The sequence below is a fragment of the Myiozetetes cayanensis genome, unplaced genomic scaffold (assembly GCF_022539395.1).
Source record: "Myiozetetes cayanensis isolate MyiCay16 unplaced genomic scaffold, myiCay2020 scf10, whole genome shotgun sequence".
Lineage (NCBI taxonomy): Eukaryota > Metazoa > Chordata > Aves > Passeriformes > Tyrannidae > Myiozetetes > Myiozetetes cayanensis.
This window is the reverse complement of record NW_026086605.1, coordinates 8,336,407-8,356,150: the sequence shown is the minus strand read 5'-3', so window position 1 is coordinate 8,356,150 and position 19,744 is coordinate 8,336,407. Positions and strand designations below refer to the sequence as shown.

Below are 19,744 nucleotides of genomic sequence, written 5' to 3'. Positions count from 1 at the left end.
CTGGCAGGGCTGGATGAGATGGGGGAAAGAGGATTCACGGTGGGGAGATGCAGGGGACAAGCCATAGCTGCAGTCCCTGCACAGAGCTGGTAGCATCATCCCTTCAATCCAGAAGGTTTTCCATGTGGGCTCTGGGGTTGCCCAGGCTGGGGAAGGAGGCACTGGTGACAGGGGGTTTGGGAGAGAGTGTGGGGCTTGTCCCTGATGGGGGACATCCCATGGGAGGGGATTTCAATTACTTTTCACTGGAGAATGATGATGATAGTGCCGGTATTTGGCATTTTGCTTTTTACAGGGGCAGAGAGGTGGAGCTTCTGCTCCAGCTTCTGCTCCTGCTCACATACCCTGCCTGCCCGCGGCTGCCGTGCGGCATCGTGGGTGTCCCAGGGCTGGGGTGGGGGGGGTCTGTGCCCAGCAGCCGCGGGGCAGGCACAGAATCACAGAATCAACCAGGTTGGAAAAGAGCCCTGAGACCATCGAGTCCAACCTTTGACCACCTTGTCTACTAGACCATGTGCCACATCCAGTCTCTTCTTAAACACCTCCAGGGCCGGTGACTCCACTACCTCCCTGGACAGCCCATTCCAATGCCCGATCACTCTTTCAGTAAAGAACTTCTTCCTGATGTCCAACTTAAACCTTCCCTGGCGCAGCTTAAGACTGTGTCCTCTTGTCCTACTGCTGCTTGCCTGGGAGAAGAGACCGATACCCACCTCGCTGCAACCTCCCTTCAGGAGCGTAGCCAGAGCAAAGACGGGGGTCCGGGAGGGATACCGACAAGGATGCAAGCAGGGATACGGGCAGGGATAGGGGCAGGCACACCGCCGGTGCGTGGGCGGGGCGGTCCGTCTCCACCCCCCGGGTGCCGATTGGTGCCGTGGCGGTGCGGGGCGGTGCGGGGCGGTCGGTCCGGCGGCGCGGAGCGGGGCCATGCGGCAGCCCCGGGGCGGCGGCGGCGGCGGCGCCGCCTTCCTGCCCGCGGCGCGGTGCGGAGCGGCGGCCGGAGCGCCCCGCACAGCCATGGGCGATGGGTGGCTGCCGCCGGACTGCGGCCCCCAGAACCGCTCCGTGGCCGGGGTGACGGCGGTGCCGCCGGGGAGCAGGCAGCTGCCCGCCGCCGAGCTGCTGTCGCAGCAGTGGGCTGTGGGCATGAGCCTGCTGATGGCCCTGGTGGTGCTGCTCATCGTGGCCGGGAACGTGCTGGTGATCGCGGCCATCGGGAGGACGCAGCGGCTGCAGACGCTCACCAACCTGTTCATCACCTCGCTGGCCTGCGCCGACCTGGTGATGGGGCTGCTGGTGGTGCCCTTCGGGGCCACGCTGGTGGTGCGGGGCACCTGGCTCTGGGGGTCCTTCCTGTGCGAGTGCTGGACGTCCGTGGACGTGCTGTGTGTGACGGCCAGCATCGAGACCTTGTGCGTCATCGCCATCGACCGCTACCTGGCCATCACCTCGCCTTTCCGCTACCAGAGCCTCATGACCAAGGGTCGGGCCAAGGGCATCATCTGCACCGTCTGGGCCATCTCCGCCCTGGTCTCCTTCTTGCCCATCATGATGCATTGGTGGCGGGACGATGACCCCCAGGCGCTGGAGTGCTACCAGGACCCGGGCTGCTGCGACTTCGTCACCAACAGGGCTTACGCCATCGCCTCGTCCATCATTTCTTTCTACATCCCCCTTCTCATCATGATCTTTGTGTACCTCCGGGTGTACAGAGAGGCCAAGGAGCAGATGAGGAAGATCGATAGGTGCGAGGGCCGGTTCTACGGCAGCCAGGAGCAGCCGCAGACGCCCCTGCCCGCTCACCCTCACCACCAGCCCATCCTCGGCAACGGCCGAGCCAGCAAGCGAAAGAGCTCCCGCATCATGGCCATGAAGGAGCAGAAAGCCCTCAAGACTTTGGGCATCATCATGGGGGTGTTCACCCTCTGCTGGCTCCCGTTTTTCCTGGTGAACATCGTCAACGTCTTCAACAGGGACCTGGTGCCGGACTGGCTCTTCGTTTTCTTCAACTGGCTGGGCTACGCCAACTCCGCGTTCAACCCCATCATCTACTGCCGCAGCCCCGACTTTCGTAAGGCCTTCAAGAGGCTGCTCTGCTGCCGCCGGAAAGCCGACCGGTGGCTGCACGGCGGCGGCGGGGAGCTGGCCCGGCTGCCCGGGGGCTTCATCAGCACCGTGGGCTCCCCCGAGCGCAGCCTGGCAGGGACCTGGTCCGACTACAACGGGGGCACACGGGGCGGCAGCGAGTCCAGCCTGGAGGAGAGACATAGCAAAACCTCCGATTCGGAGTCCAAGGTATAGGGGGGCCGTGGGGGGCCGCGTCAGACCCGGGACAGGGGGGGAATGGCAGGCAGGGAGACACGCAGGAGCAGAGAAATCCCCGGCAGATGCCTGATGGTAATGCTATTGCCAAGCAAAACGATCCCTTGCCTTCGCAGGGAGAGTGCGGGTGTTTACTTAGGAATAAAAGCAGGTGAAGTGGTGTACGACATACCTCATCCGAAAGTACAGCAAACAGGAAACCCACTGACCGGAGAACAAAGGAAATAAACAGCCTGTCCCAGGGACAGCAACCCTGTCTTTAGGAGACGCGCTGTCGACGGGGGCTGCGGCAGCAGCGCCTGCACTCGAGTGCCTGTCCCAGGACCGTGCTGGTGGCTGAACCCGAGCCTTTGACGGCTGAGTTCGGCTGCATTTGGGGTCCCGGCCACCCCCGCCTCGCCCCGGCGTTCGTCCCCTGACCCAGAGCACCGGGGTTTTGGGAGGCGCGGGGTCGGTGCTGCAGGTGCTCCGGGCACAGAGTACGGCTGGCGAGACGGAGATCTGCTGCCAGGATGAGTTTTAAGCTCACAGTAGCCGTGCTCTCTCCCCTTCCGCAGAGTAGCGACAGGGAAAAATAGCGAGTAATGAAGAGCACTGGTGTGTTTTAAAAGGGGGTAAAACAACCCAACCCACACTCTTGTGCTTGTTCCCTCTGCATTAGCAAGCAGTGAGTTACTGTGCTTATCTCCTTCGGCCAGGCTATAGCAGTCAGGCTGAGAAACTTCTACCTCAAACTGTGCATATTGTACAGGGGAATGAACGGACCATGTTTATATTAAACGGCATATTTACATACCGCTAATAGGATTTTATGAAAAAAAAGGGGCGGGGGGGGAGGTTGAGGAGCCTTCTGCAGCTTGTTCATTGTAATTACAGATGAACGGGGGAGGGGGGGGATCCTGGCAACAAAAATTTACTGCACATTTTTAAAAAATGTCGGCAAAGCCGTTTCTTGCACAGTGTTAAGAGTTGTAAAGTTATTTGAAGATGTTACTTGCACACACACACGCAAATTGAAAAGGAAACGGAGGTTTGAGTAACACTGACCCTGAACCTGATTTCTGGTTTTGTCTGATCTGTTTTAGTTTTATTGAGAGAGTGACTTTTTAATATTATTTTTGAAGGTACTGTAAATATGTCATATTATAAATTAAAATATCTTAAGAGACTTTATTATTTTTATTTTTATTTCCAAATGCCCACGTGAATCTGCTGTTGTTTTAGCACGTGTGTGTCATTTCCATTTTCCTCTCTGTTTGTGTTTTATATCATATTTATACTCTGGTGCAATTTACTACTGTGTAAGTAACTGGTCTATGTGCAATAAATACCATTGCAGCACAAGCGTGTCTCTATAGGTTTTGAAACAATACCTACTTATAATGGGAAGAACAGCATTTGTTTTTCTCCAAAGATGGCTCAGATTACCAATACAACTCTATCTAATGGCTTTTCCTGACACAGTGTTGAAAAAACCTGTTTGAAACCCATAAGGTTGTGTTCCTGTTGCACTGAGGTCCAGTGACTTCCCTTAAAATTAGTGGCAAATGACAAGGTGTTTCCACTCTGATAATGAATACACTCATTTTCTCGAACTATTCCTTTCTAGAATATGTTCTTTGTTGGTTTTTTTGTGGGGGTTCTTTTTTTTTTTTTTTTGTTAGGAGTACGTGGCTGGGAGTCAGGACACCAGAATATTTAAGATTACAGAGGATATTTAATTTGAAAGCTAGAAATGGCCTTGAGTAGAAAGAAATCTCCGTATGCATTCCATGCCACTGCACGAGCAGATCCACCTCATGCCTGATCCTGCCCGAGTGATGTGGGTGGTGTGTGTCCCATGGGATGGGTCCCTGGTCCTGAGCGTGGAAGCTGGGGGAGACTCCTGCCCGATGGGTACCAGGGGAGGCTCATGCCCTGTAAGGGGAGATGGCAGCCAGGGAGCCAGTCAGAGGAGTCCAGCCTTTGGTTCCTTCCATTGTAAAAAAGGTGCTACCCTTTGAGGGTATGGAAAAAGCATTACTGGAGCAGGATTGGGCTCTGGGACAAACTTAAACACTGAAGAGACCTCTTCTATGTCACTGGGTGAAATAAAAGTACCTGGTTTGTAGGTGATAAGCTAATGGTCATGTGCAGCGTGCTGCCGACAGTCACATACTCCTTGGGGGCCAGATCATGATAACTCAATGTTTTATTTTTGACTGATCCAAGTAAGGAGGTACAGTGAACAGAAGTGCTGCAGATTTGTGCCCCTAGTTCAAAAGAGTGTCTTCCTTTATTGCTTTATGAAAATATGCTGTATCCTTGTGGTTTCATGAAGTTTTTCATTACTGAAATGAATATATGACAGATAGAGCAACAAAAGCTAGTGCAGAATAAAAGTGAAGCCATTTTTAGCTTTATAAAACTCAGAAGTATAGTTTAATTAAAAATCAGCTCCCAGGAAGAGCACTTCCCAAAGGGAGTTCTTTAGGGTGGTGGCTCATGGTTTGTTTTGGAAACCATTTGTTCATTCTTTTTGTTTTCAAAGTTGAGGAATTTGTCCTTTGCAATTTCTAATGTTGTATTTCCAGGGGGGGAAAAAAGTTACGCTTTTTATGCAAAGACAAAATAAAGGGACCAGGAAAGTAAATAATACTTTTCCATTGATGTTACTGGGGTTTGATGTGAATTGCAGTTAATGGTGTCTCCCTTGTCAGTAGCGAAATGAGGTTCTTGAAATGCTGGAATGACATCAGATCAGGAGATAAGGGAAGTAAGTGGGCTCTGCTACCAAATGGTTTTTTTAAAAACAATCTGGTTTTATCTGTGATTACAGCAAATACAACAGGACCAAAAGGGTGCACCGGATGGTGATGTCTGACAGCTGGGGACTGCAGGGAGATGTTGGCTGTGCATGTTGGGGTTGGGACAGGATGGGGAGGCAGCACTGCTCTCCCTGTGTGCCTTGAGGATTGCAGCAAGCCAGGGCAGGACCAGGTCCCTGCCTGGTGGGTAGAGCAGGACAGGATCCGGCCCTAGTGCCCAGCTGGGAGCTGAAGTGACTGCCAAGCCCTCATCCTCAGCAGGGTGCCACATCCTGGGGAAGCACAGTGCCTACTGCATGGAGCAGGGCAATCTAATGGACTCAGCTCTTAATCTCATAAATCAGTTCACATACTTAATTTTAACCACCCAAATCTCATGTTCCTAGACTTTAAAAAGTGGTTAAAATTTTCCCTCAAAATGGTCTGACTTAGGTGAGAAATTTATGGCCAGAACTTGCTCGGCTTCTCCAGCCGAATAGCTGTGCTGGGTGATGCTTCCCCTGGACAAGTGTAATGGCACTGAGGTAGGATGAATGTTACTCCACTGGCCGCAGAAGGGCCAGCTGTGTCAGCAGAGCCGGTCAGGATTTGTCTGCTGTTGAGTTTCTGCCAGCTGAGGACCTGCTGGAAGAGCCTGGAGGCTGACACATTGAGTCCCTTCACGGACAGCTAAGGTAATCCACCTGGCAGCCTGGGATGGTGGATGCCAGTCCACCTTGCAGGGCGTGAGACAAACAGTGGCACAGCAACGGCGCGGACAGAGCAGGACATATGGCACACACGTGTGCGAGGAAGGGGAGGCTGCTGGCGAGCAGTCTGCCGTGGATCATGCTCAGAACAGGCTGTTCTCTGCAGAGAAGAAGGATACTCTGAAAAGTGTCGTGGGGCAGCTGAAATACTCCGGCAGCAATGAGTCAAACGCTCACGATGAATATTTTTTTTTTTCTGACGAAAACCAGACATGGATTAGCAGTTGGAGCTGCAAGTCAGAAAGTATAGGTGGTAGGCATGCGGCCGCACACGTACGTGGGCAGGAAAGTAACAGCAAAGAGCCACAGGCCTGCAGGGAAGGGAGACACAGGTAAACCAGAAATCCACTCAGAGAAAATGTCCTGCAGCTGCCAGGACCAAAATTATTTGGCGAGGATGCCTGAGACTTCCACATGGAAGACGACTGATTCTCAAAGGCGCCGGCTTCACTCTAAGCAGTGTTTGCTCAGCACTTCTGAAAAAGAGGCTGCTTCTCTCCACCTGTTTAAATGGGAATATATTGGATTGAAAGTCTGGATTCAGTTTTCTGTGTGCTTAGGGAAGTTGAGGCTGTTTCAGATGGGCAACAGGCTATCAAAGGCCCTGCAGAAGGACTCCCCACCGGTGAAAGCTGCACAGAAACCCTCCTGCAAATTTGCTGCACTTGGAGACTGCAACTCTCAGCATCCACTGGCTGTGGCTCCAATCAGCATGAAACCATGCAAAAACAGTGGCTTATGATCTGAACTGAGCCTGTAGCAGACACAGCATTTGACAGCATTGGCTGGGTGTTTATGGTGCAGCCCACACTGGTTCTTCTCCAAACACTCCTTTCCCCCTTGGCTAACCATGTGTTTTCAACTATAAGGACAACTTTTTATCAGGTTTGGTTTTTTTTTTCTCCAAACCCTATCTGAGGTTGCGGTTTTATTAATAACTTTTAAATGGCTATTTTGCCAACCTTTCTTGTGCTGCACACTTTCCTAATTTATTGTAATTTCCCTTCTGGTGGAGTGCACTTACTTCCTTTATGTAATATATCAGCTGCAGGGCTGGAAATTGGGCAGCTATGAACTCAAAGAGCAGACTTTTGTGAGGCCAAATGCGGTCAGGCATCATTGGCACCAGGAGCAGAATTTGACCTGATAATCTAATCTCATCCTAGGGACTATCGCCAAAAAAGTATTGTTACCAACAGTAAATGACCTCTGCTAATGAAGCTGGAGCAATTAGTCCTGTTTAAAGCTGTTGAGAAAATGTTAACTGCTAAACAACAGTTAATATTGGATAGCTCAAATAATGAGCGTTTTGTTTGCTGGTGTGTGTTAGGTGATGTGTTGGGAAATAATTATCCTTTGACTACCAGCCAGCTTTGTACTAATCAGAAAGGAGAAGTCATGTTCTGTTTGAAGGATTAGACCTAAAAATAGTTCTGTTACCGCCACATCAAGGAGCGAAATGAAGCGAATTCATGGAGATGTACACACCTTCTTAGCGTTTCACTTTTCATCCTAAAAACTCATTGTTCAACTGGAACTTTTCTGTTTGATCGTGTCAAAAGCACTAACGTGATCCCCTGCAATAGCACTAAGCACACTCCCCCCTGAAGGAGCATTACCCTATGCACCACTGACTCGCTTTCAAAGCCTGCCAAATTCCCAAACGTCCCAGGAGGAAGTAAGGATTCTTTCTCTTTATATAAACACTCACGTATAATGTAAGATCAACAATATTTTGTGATCATTGACTGGCAGAAGAAATTGATATGCTTTTTCTTTGAGATGTTTGTGTGCCTGACCATCCACCAGGAGCAGACCCATGGTAACAGCAGGTGATTTATCCCTGCAATTCAGTAACTTCAGGCTGTCAAACTCTGCCGGAAAAAATTGACCAAGGTGGGAAAAGGATAAAAAAGGTGATGCTGGTAAGCAAACCCAGGATTGTCCTTGCGAAAAGAAAAAGTGGGACATCTTTAGCCATGCTGTAGGTGTTGCCTTTTACTGGATGGGGATGCACCAGGCAGAGGCGTTGTGGAAACGCAGGTTAAGAAGTGTGAGAGGTAAGGCACTCTCCATACAGGACCATGCCACCAAGGGACTGGCAGCTGAAACATGCCCTAAACATTCCTAAAAGTTTGTCCTACTCTTTTTGGGAAATAGCAGCAGACTAAAGCACACCTGAGCAGCTTCTCAACCATGTAAAGCCACACAGCTCCCTGGCCAACCATGGCTCCCAGGACACATACAACCCCCTCAGCATCTCCCTCTTCGCTCCCAGTAGCATCCTCTCGGGTGGTGCCAAGCAGGAGGTGCCCCCTGGGCCTCCAGGGGTGGCAGTGCTGCGGGGGGACGTGTGGGTGCTGCAGGGTGTGCCCACTGTGCCGGGCATGCTGGTGCAAGCTGCTGCTGACTGTGCCACTGCCCTGAGTCATCGCTCCGTCCTGCAAACACCAGCGACAGAATCGTGCTGAAAATGGAAGAGTGTTCAGGTTTGTTATGAGAACTGGTGATGAGCTTCCTGGTTCACCGAAACTGGCAGCTTGGCAGGCACATTTGCTTCACAAACTGTGGGTTTTTTCCTTCCCTGCCCCACTCAGCTTCCAGGTTTTTTCATGGCAATGTTTGCATGCTCAGCCTTAGCACCCAACAGCACAAGTTTTCGGTAGTGCCCTGGCAGCAGTCTGCATCCAGACATGAATAGTACCATGCTGGTCAGTGTCTGGGTTTTGGCATACCCCATTCCTTTCAGGCTTGATGCTCAAATTTATTAATACCAGTTGCAACAGAGTGCAAAATTCCCAGACAAATAGAAAATCAGTCTTGACCTCCAGGTTCACAACCTAAAGGGGAAAACAGAAGCTTACCCAGACTTTTGCCATTGCCATGATTAACAACATCTCAGATGTAATGGTGTGCCTTTCCCTTCTAATCTTGTGTAATGCACTGAATCCTGTTGTCCTTAATGAGATTAAATGAGGATTTTCTACTAGGTCAGTGCTTTAGCCATTAGCTACCATTGTGCCTCCCTAGGCAGTGATGTACCTTTGCAAGCCTGGTCCCATGTCTCTCTCAAAGCCATGATATTTAGCTTCTTCCTACCAAAATTATTTTGATAATTGGTCTTAAGATCATTGGCACAATGCTTTGAAAGGCAGATGTAAGTGTATGCAACAAAGAGGCAAACAGAGACACTAAAGAGCTCAAAATCTCAGAAGCTGCTAGGTGCATAAATGTTGCAGCTACCAACAGGTCATTTTGCAGGGTCAAGCAAATGCTGCAGCCCCCTCAAAGGCTGTCTGTCAGCTGCCTTCCCTTGGAGGGGGACTGCAGAGTTCTCTGCCACTGTAAGAACGATTGCAGGGACAGCACAGCAGCTCATGACAAAAGATTTGCCAGGCGGTAAAATTTAAACAATGCCTTGTGTCCAAAATTTAAAGATCTCTTGTCAAGAAGAAGTAGCTGAGACAAGCCCCTGGCAGGATTTCCTAGTGGGGGAGGGAGAACTGTGTTCAGAGTTAAAAGTTTCCGTGTGCAGATGAAGAACCCTGCGCTGACTGGTCCAGACGCCGCTGCACGCCCTGTGCAAGCCGTGCTGATGGACAAGTGCCCCTCCAGGGACAGCTCACGGTGCCCCCAGTCCGCTCCCTCTGCTCCCATTCGGGTGTGTAATGTGTGCCCCTCTCACCCGCCCAAGCGTCAGAGGGGATCCAGAGGTGCCCTGAGGCACAAAGGTGAGTGCCCCCCCACCATTGTGCTGTGGAGGGAGGAGCGCTTCCTCTTGGACTGGAGCAGGTAAACTGGGAGACGTCCCGCAAAGCTCCCATTGTTTCACAGCTCGCCCGGCTCGCGGACTTCAGCAAGAAGTGTTTTGTTTGTCTGTTCTTCCCTTAAATACTCACTTGGGAGCCGTCAAATAAAATCTCAATTAGCTCACTTAGGACACCAGGGCAGTGTGGGATGCTCTCCTGGCAGGAGCTGTCCTCTCTCTGCTGCGGAGGCGGAGAAAAGGGGAAGGCGGGGGGGTTGATGGGACCTGTTGCTGACACACACCCCCCGACTTAAGCACTGCTGGTACCCCGGCAGGTTCCCATCACCAGACTTCGGCAACCACACTACCAGTGCATCCAGACTGGATCTGACACAGGAGCATAAACAGCTTGTGTCAAAATACTCGGGCTTTTTGGAGTTTTTGTCTAATACGGAGCACAAGGCAGCTGCTCTTGCAGTAATTGCCAGTAACAACAGGTGTTGCAGCACTACTCTAAACCACCTTGAGAGCAGTCACAGGAGAGATTTTGTTCCTATTTCACTCCCAGGTGGTTACATCTGTCAGCAGGGTAGGTGCATGTCTGTGGTTTTCAGCATCAGCCCATCCAAGCCAGGGCTAGTGCTTGCACCCTCCTTCCCAGCCCTCAACTCCCATTGCATGTCCTGCTGCCCACCCTGTCTCTACTGCTCCTGCAACCATGTGGGCAATGGGCTCCTCTGGCTGAAAACCAACCCTTTTCAGACAAGGTTTGTTTCATCTGACCCACACAGGTTGCACAAACGTGGGTAACAAATTCATGAGGGGCATAGGAAACATGCTGAGTGATGGGGCAGGGATCATCTGTTTTGGTAGCAGCCCTGATTTGAATCCATCACTGTGATCACAAATCTCGTGTCCAGTGGTGACGCTGCAGAAGCTGAGACTCAGACCAGCACCCTCCGGCCCGTCATTTTGCCTGACCTATGCTGGAAAAGGAGGACTTGCCACCCACACCTTCCCTCCCTTCAGAGGCTGATCTGAATATTCTATTTAGAAGCTTAATGACTAAGCCATTAAGCTTCTCACTGCATGTGAAAAATGAAAATAAATTTAGTTTTGTACAAATATTCCTGCGATAGAAGAAAAACATGAATTAAGTCTGGTTATCTGTGAGACCATGGTGAAGAGCATGGGAGAAACTCCTCAACTCTTGGCAGAGATCAGGACCAGGAGAGCTGAATGAGCAACTCAGGTACCAGGTGACAACACTAAACTGTCCCCAGCTGCAAGAGGGTGATACAGCCCCAAGCCATGAGCAGTGGAAAAATAACTCCCCAGGACCCAGATTGTATATATGGATCCCAACACTGATGGGCACCACTGAGCTGTTAAGGGCTTGTGAGCAATCCTCATCATGGGTGTCTTCTGGTGGATGATGTTTAACTGCTTTTATTCCTGCACACTTCACTTATGTGGGAGCAAGGAATGTGGTGATAAAAAGGCTGGAAGGATTTCAGTGCTGGATAGTTTCCATTAATATATTTCTCATTATATAACACTGCCATCACAGCACAAAATTCAGTAAGATGCCTTTTAGGAAGGTGGAACATTTCTACGTAGCCTTAACTAAGTAAGTGGGGTTGTAGAGCAGGCTGGGTTTTTGGGATACTTTTTAATTGTTTGGACTGTTGCATGGTATGAATTTCTTTGCCTTTACGTTACAAGTCACCTCATAAATTAAACAGTTGATGTTGTCAAATGCATGCCATTAGCACTCCCAGCAGATAATCCTTCCCGTGGCCTCATCAGAGTCTATCACAGGGCCTGTCTCCAGATAACGGCCTGGAAGAAGAACAATGGTGCTCCCAGCTCCCAGGGGCCTCCACTCTTCGGTTCTGCCCTTCAGAAGAGAAAAATTATCATTATCTTCATGGCTCAAGCTCCCTTTGAAATGCAGTTATTTTTTACTCATACACTCCAAGTATTTTTTACATGATATCGGTGAGAAACTTGAAACCCCCTTTGAGAAGAGAAAGATTTCCTGCAGCCCTTCTACTAAAGAAAATGGATAGATCAAGTAGTAAAGTTCAATGACTTACTTAGCATTAAATAAGAAAGAGAATAATGAATTGGATTTTGTGTGCCTGTTTTTCCTCTGCAGGGAACAGTCAGGCTAATGGATTTTCATTGCCTTGTGCTTCTGTTCATCAATCTAGGTGAGTTCAAAACACTGCTGCCTTTTTGTCTTCTCCTTTCCCTGCTCACTTGTCACAACTTCAAGTATTTGGAGCTTAACAAACACATTTTGGTTTGCTGCCATCAACACCATCTTGACCAGTGAGGAAAGCACACAGGGTTAACCCCTTGCACCCAACAGTGACTACGTGGACATCTGTATTTTATGCCCTGTAGCTGCAAGTAGGCAATTCCTTACCTAGGGTGGATACTAGTTTCCTACTATTATGAGTTCAGGCTTTAACATTCTTCAAAAGAGACATTATTTCCCCACTGGGTTCACCAAAAACTGGTTGGGTCTCCAAACCCCTCCTTTGTTTACAGGCTTTGCCAAGCACTCCATGGGGCTTTTATTGGGGAAGGAAGGGAGGCGGCAGAGGAGGAAATTATTACAAAGCTATTTAACATAAACAACTTTCTCCTGTAAACTCCAAACACCGCTTGGAAAGGAAGAGGTTAAAGTTAGGGGGTGGATGAAGGGGGGGAATCATTAAGGCAAAGCTATAAATAGTAGATTGGGAAGCTCAGGGAGAGACATGGGGAAATTGAAGAGGAGCTGACCCCAAATGGGGTGGACTCTCCGGCTTGCTGGAAGCCCTCTGCTGCTCTGCCCTCAGGGTTTGGATCTGGGTCCTCCCTAAGGCATGTCAAAGCTGGGGGATTGCTCAGACAGAAATCCTGCATAACTGATTGGGAGCCACGTTTGTTCAAAGGTGAACCCGAAAGGTCTCTACAGAGCCAGAAATTGCTACTGCTCCTTCCCGCCCCAAATCTTTGCTGGGCCTGCCAGCGCCTGCCCAGAGCCAGGGAGCTGCTCTCTGCCTACTTGGAGCAGGATTTCCGTTTTCCTACCAGCCTTGGTGCCTCAGGCTTTCTGGTCTGTTTTTTGTCTGAATGGGAAATGCATAACGAGAAACTGTTTAAACAACTTATGGTACAAGGAAACTTGCTGGAGTACAGTACAGCACTCTAATTTATTTCCAAGGAAATTATCCACCCTCCAAAAGCACTCCACTCAAGCACTGCAGTTTAAAGCTGGAACATAATTACTGGCCATCCTGGGTGCTGCCTGCAGCCCTCAGGCAGGTCCAAGAGTGGTGCACAAGGAGGGCCAGGAGCCTGCCAAGATAATCGGTGCTGCTGTCTGGCTTTGCCACCAGCAGCCATTCATCAGCAGGTTACTGCAGATCTTTGCACACAGTGAGATGCTCCATGTGGGTGTAACTCTGCCAGTGAAGAGGTGCCAGGCGATGTTATATAAACTCTGTGCCAACGGGTATGTTAAGATACACACAGATGTTAGCGAGGGCATTTCCTTCGCAGTGCTTAAACCACCCATAGCAGCTCTGTGGACCAAGATGACAACGAACAGAGAGTAACCAAGTGAAGGATCATCTCCCCTGCACCCCAGGCTGTGAGTAAGGTTGGTACCTAGGCACAGCTGAATGCCTGAGGTTCAGGAAGGGTCTGCCTGTTAGAGCTGTCCTGTCTGTTGTTTTGCTTGTGTGGATAATTCTGGCCAGCCTGGTGCTGGTGAAGGAAAAGCCAGGACGCAGGAAAGCTACAGAGGAATTCTCTTGTTCTGTTTCCAGACCTACACAAAAAGGGCTTCAGATCAGATGCATTTCTGAAACTTATCTATGTGAATATTTGACTGCTTATCCAAGCAGAACAAAAACCTTCAAACCTTCTGAGGTCTATCCATCAAGAGCCTTATCTCCCCATGTCACCGTTCAGCTCCTGGCTGCTGCCGCTTGGAGCCTCCCGCAAGCTCAGCTCTGACCACCAGCTTCCCACTCACCTCCCCTCTCCAGGCAGCTCTGCAGCATTATCCACAGTCACCTCCTTGGCTCCCTGTCACCTCAGTGATGACCTCTGCATTGCCTGCAGGCCGGGGTTGCTGCATGCTCCACAGCCAGCCAGCTCCGTGATGGGCTGCGTTTGTGCTGCTGTATCACAGCCCGTCGTCTCCATCCCCCACACACATGCACAGTCTGGGCTGTGGCCACAGCCATAGCCAGAGCAGAGCACACTGACTCTGCTTGGCCCTAACAACGGAGAATGTTTGTCTTTTTTAATGGGATATTAATGAAGCTTGGATGAAGTCCTCTGTCTGAGGTTCAAAGACGGAAATATCCAAGGAGAATATTTCTGATCCCCTCCCACCTGGCAGCCACTGGTCCCCTCTGGCAGGGACATTCTCACTGCTGCTGTCAGGCTGCCAGAGATCTCAGTTAGCACCCCTAAAAACCCAGGTAGGCTCTACCCCTGGTAAATGAGCATGGTCCCTGAGCTGCTGGGAAGCACCAGGAGCATGGCAAGCACACGGAGAGATCTCAGCTGTTTGGTACCGCCTGGTCTCAGCCCAGATCTAGACAAGCTTCAGAAGTGGGGTGGCTTTTTCCAATGGGCCCATTTTCCTATGGTCCTTTCCACAGGAGACTCTGGTGAGTGGGCTGTTACTGCTCTCCTCCCTGTGGTTTTAATTTTTTTCTCTGTTTTATAGTCACAGGGGTAAAGCTAATTCCCATCTCATATGTAACAATGAATTTGACTCAATAACAAGAAGATCAATGTACTTTTTATACTGTGGTGTATGATAAGCTATTTATAAATAGCATATCACTTCTGGATCATCGTCAGAGTTTAAAATAAACTTTTAATTTAACCATAATTTTCCAGTGTTGACAGATATGATAAATACATTTTCATTCCAATAAAACCTAATTTCAACAATGTTTTGCAAAAATCATTAGAAGCTAAGGATTATTTCCCTGATTTTTTTGCTTTATTTGTCTCCATGTTTCAGTGTTTACTTTAATGTTACATTCCATTATGGAAAAAAATCTGTTTGCAGTAATTTGTTTTCCAAGGCCTCTACTTGAGGGATGGAAGGATGTTCCTGAGAAGACTGATGGAGAGAGGCATCAGCTCAAGTCACAGAGGCCTTGGGGCAGTTGCAGCATCTCTCTGGACCATTAAGGGACACTCCAAAATTTTTCTGCAATCAAGCATTTTCATTCTTCAGTAAAACAGCTCTTACATCAGTTACTATTGTACTGTAGATGTAAAGGCAGCCCAACAGAGCCCTCCCATGTTGTGAGGTGAATGGGTCAGATCCTGCTCTTGACCAACAAAAGCACAGGGAATGTTGAGCAGGAAAACCAGCTTGTTTTAAAGTGCTTTAAAGCTGCTGTCTGCCTTCTGAGCCCTGCAGTTTACAGCCCATGCTTCTCACGCCGCCTCCCCGTTAGACAGTCAAACAAGAGATGATGCTATTTGGAGAGCAAGCCCGTATGCTGCAGGCATGCAAGCACTGATACTTGTATCCACATGGACTGGCCTTCGTCTGCCAGGAGCTTCCAGATATTTTCTGGAAAGGGGTATGCAGAAGGGGAGAGAGGTCTTCTGGTGGGCTGCCATGTCCCTCAGGCTGCTTTCATGGTGATACCTAGAGGACATCATTGATGTGGCCAACTATGATAATCCTTTCAGTGGGAACAGGTGCTGGAGGATAATCCTGCTGTTTTCCTTGGTTATGGTTCTCTTCAGTCACTAAGACTGAGCAAACAGGATTATCCCAGCAGTGCTTCAGGATGTGAAGTTGCTGGTGCTGTGTGCCCGTGGCTCTGGGGACATTTGTTTCCAAGGCAGGCACTGGCTTCGCTGAGCAGCCTGTCCTGGTGAGGGCAGTGGGTGAGCAGGTGAGCCAAGGGGCTTTGCTGGCCACTCCTGAGGTCCTTGCCCCAGATCTGCAGATCTGCATCATGCCCCGTGGGGATGAGGGCTGAATCCCAGATGCAAAGTCAGAGTTGCTGGGGGATGAGAAGAGGTGGCAGCTCTGGCTGGGCTGCCAGACCTTCTCTGGCTGGGAAGGTCCGAGGCACTGCAAACACCCTTGGGATTCACAGTGAACCAGCCCGCCCTGCCGCTGTGAAATTTCAGAGCAAGTCCCTGTGTAAGCACAGGCTCGTGCCTCCAGGAGACCTTAGTGCACTGTCAGGTTTTGGTTTAAATCCCTGAAGTGCTGCACTGCATCCATTCCCACTCAGCTCTCAGAGCCCACTTCCACCCTGCTCTCAGAGCCCAGCCTGCACCCTGGTGACTCTGCTTGCTGTGCCAACCCAATGCCTCTCTGTTCCTGTTTTACTGCCTTTTGCTTTGCTGATAACAACCCCTGACCCCCCCCCCCCTGCTGATTCCCTTCTCCACCAGCAAAGGAGGGCATGTGAGGTTCTTGGCATCAGCCTTTACACAGCCTTGTGCACAGGCGCCTGCTCCCCGTTACTGCCTGGCTTTGGGCCTTCCCTGATACCTAATTTCAGTAACAGTAAAGCAATTATCTCGGCTTCGTGGGTTTGTGGCAATCTCGGCCCAAAATAACAAACTACAAAACAAACATATGTGTACAGCATATATACCAAACTGCAGGAACAGGAATAGGGACGTGCAGCTCGGGAAGGGTTGTTGAAGCTCCAGCTTGTAGCTGTGCTGATAAGGCAATTTCCAAGAAAACGCCCAGCCCTTCAATTCTAGAAGCTCTCTTCCCAGGTCAACAACCTTTTATGGACTGAGTCCTGGTGTCACTCTATGAGCAAACAAGGGCCAGACAGGACCATTCTGCAAATGGTACAAAAAAAAGAGGAGAATCTGTGTTGCTAAGAAGGGGTCTAAAAACTTTCTGGCATAGGTAACCAAAAAAAACCGCAATTGAAAGCACATTTGGTAATTCTGGTAGTTTGGGAAAGCTCAGGAAAATGTGCTTCAACTTCATGCTTCTTTGGACAAGTCTCCTCCTTGCCTGAGGGGGGATAAAGGTGGTGTTAGCTGAGCTGCTGCTGTTTGGGGTCCCTCCAAAGTCTCCCCTATTCCTAGGGAGCACTCCATAAGCCCCAGGAGCAGGGCTCTGCACCCAGGCTGCTCCAGCACCAGCTCCCCCTCAGCTCCACTCCCTGCTTTTGACCAGCCTTAACTTCAGACATGAACAAAGGCTCTTTGGAGAGCAGATTTTCCATAACATCCCGCAGCTCTGTTAGCAAAAATGTTGTGTGGCTGCAGTGAGAGCACAGGCAGGGCTGATTAGACCCAGTTGTTTGGCTCCTTCATTTCACGGGGATTTTGTAGAATATCTTATGCAGGTGCAGGAGTTGACACAACAGAGCATGCACCATGTTAGAGTCCATCCAGCTTGTGTGTAAACACCACTAGTCCCTTTTTCAAACTCTTAGGAGCTGTTTCATAAACACAAAATACTCTAGCTTAATTTCCAAGTCACATGAGGTTTCCTCAGCAGGACCAGTGGTGGAGGACACTGCAGAGCAGCACCAGTCCTGTGGAGCAGCCCCAGGTCACTGCCAGAGCTGGCAGGAGAGGCAGGCAGAGGCTACCACCTGCTGGGCCCTCCTCAGTGACTCCTGCTCTGAACCTCTCCACAGTGCCATTTAATGATGGCAGGAACGCTGTGTGCTGATGGATGCACAGACACCTCTGGCCAGCCCTTTGTCACTGACAGAGCTCTTGACACGTAAGCCGTGTAAACAGGGAGGATGCTCAGTCAGTAGCTTTGGGCACTTGCTGTTTCTTGCCCATTTTGACTCTTGCAGGGTGTGTTTCTCTTCCTTACTGGCCTCACAGAACAGGGGCACCTTTCTGAGCTGAGGCAAATTGCCAGAATTTTGCTGAAGTGGGGAAACTGATATTTCCCCATCAAAACTTGCTCCCACTAAAAAAAGAAACAGCTCTTCCAACAGTCCTTAAGAAGGGGGGATAAAATTCATGCATATTGGGAGGGCACATGTGGGATCCCACACTCACATGGAGAGTCTTGAAGGTCTTCATGGGAAACACCCTTGCATGCTTAGGGGTGTTTGGGTCCACAGGGCTGCTGCTTTTGTGAGAGTGGAAGACCTGGCCTGGGTAATCCAGGAAACCCAGGGTTCTGCTTGTCCCACTCAAGGAGATTGACCAAATAAGTTTTATAACTCACCCTGACTCTTGCAGCCTTGAGATTAAGGGACATGGCACGTGTGTTGGATGGGCTTAGACTCTGTGGATCTTGCAGGGCTGAACACCCACTGCTGCCAACCAGTCTGGGACTGTCATGGTGCTACAGCACGTGCACTTCTGGGGCAGACACTGGTTTTGCACCAAGCATGCTGGATGCACTCAACCAGTTTCCTGATGTTGTCCTTTTAGGGTTGAGCTGCTCTACTGAGCTGCCCTAAGCCTCGGCAGGCCATGCTAGCTTGCACCTACAGCACATCAGACTTCATCTGCCCGGCTAGCCAGGCTCTGGGAAGGTCACTGGAAGGACTCCAGTGGCTTCAAATAGGAGTTGACTCATGCCCCATGAGATCAAAACAAAATGTCTCTGCATATGAAAAAATATTATGGAAACCGTATCATTCATGCACAAAAGCCGCACTTCAGATTTATCATACAAGATGCCTAATATTGTAAATGGAAAGAAAAATTGCATAAGGCCTGGGGTGCATTAAAATTGTTGGAATGTGAAAATGTCCCTTCCCATAAACACAGCTGGGGTCTGGTACACAAGTAGGCATTCAAAACTGGGAAGCTCAATCCCTCCCTGCAGTTCTTCAAAACACTCATTTTCTCTCGAAGTAATTTCTAGACTCATCCCTTGTCTTGTCAGGAGGGACCCAGAGCAAATGTTTACTGCGGTGTGGTCAGTATGAGGTGATGTGGCAGTGTGACAAGTGTTTCAGGACCTCACAAATACAGCAGCAGGACCTAAGAGTGCTGCCCAGGACAGAGGCGGGCGCTGAGAGCACCCCACGGGCAGGCGGCAGCACTTGGCTTGCTCAGCTCTGGCTCTGTGGTCAAATCCTGCCCCAGTGATGGTGGCCAGGATTTGACCATGGTGCTCAGCAATGCAGAGTCCCTGTGATTTCCTCAGCTGCCATCTGCAGCTTGATTGTATTCCAGCAATAGCTGATTGCCATGGTCCAGGGAGCAGGATTTAGCATATCACCTTGAGGAAATGAGCAGAGGATGGCTCAGCATGCACAGCAAATGCAACTCTGAGGGAAAAAAATGAATTAATGTGGGTATTAACCAGCAATTTGTCATACAGCCTCTAGAGTCAGCTACTGATGCTGTGAGGTGTGCAGTGAAAACCAATGGATACTTCTGCATCTCCCCTGGTTTTTCTGAAGTTCTTCAGCACTGGGAGCAGGTGGATATCACCAACACTGTTTGATGGTCAGCAACAGGAGAAGCCCTGAAGAACACTCCAGCTGCTGGCTGCAAGCCTTTCCCTCTGACCTGGGGCCCTGGGGCAGGCTGCAGCTCAGCCTTTCCCTCTGTGCCATGCTTCCCTCCCCAGGTGGGCATATCAGAAGCTGGCTGTGGGCACTGTGCCATCTATCCCCTCCTAGGCTGGACCTGATGCACTTTCCATTTATCACCCTGCAGTGCCTCAGTGCCACCTCCCTGTGCCACCTCTGTGGCAGGGGGGTCCCACCACACACCCTCCGGCAGCTGGCTCTGAATGCAAACACGTTCAAGATTCAAGTGATGCAGAGAGTCAAGTGAAATAACCCAGCTGCACCATTTGTCCACTATTACCATCAGATTACCCATTTCCCCCCCCCCCAAAGTTCAGGACAGCCAGTCACAGTGTGCAAGCCCATCACTGACCCCCATGCCTACAGAGGACAAGAGCTGTGAGATGGCTAACAGCATTTTGGGTTCTCATGCCTTCTCATTTTTGGGCTCTCATGCCCTCCTGCCCCAGCGTTGTGGGGTGACTGGAATGTAACTCAGCTGACTGGGCTATACTGGTTCTCTGCTGGAGCGTATTCTGACATCAGGAGACATCCAGCTTCCATGACTAATCTGTTCTAACATTCCAGAAA

At 50.0% G+C, this 19,744-nt stretch overlaps 1 protein-coding gene across 2 annotated transcripts; it reads left to right on the top strand.

Annotated features, from left to right (window-relative positions):
* Window positions 1-1,020: 1,020 nt before the first annotated feature.
* On the top strand, window positions 1,021-19,744 carry ADRB1 (adrenoceptor beta 1). Of its 2 annotated transcripts, none has more exons than XM_050305398.1 (3): window positions 1,021-2,298; window positions 11,791-11,845; window positions 18,961-19,744. In XM_050305398.1, the coding sequence occupies exons 1-3, from the start codon at window positions 1,021-1,023 to the stop codon at window positions 18,978-18,980; spliced, it is 1,353 nt and encodes a 450-aa protein (XP_050161355.1). In that variant the 3' UTR covers window positions 18,981-19,744. The 2 variants fall into 2 exon arrangements, with proteins under 2 accessions (XP_050161355.1, XP_050161353.1); XM_050305396.1 differs by lacking the exon at window positions 18,961-19,744 and adding an exon at window positions 14,722-15,019.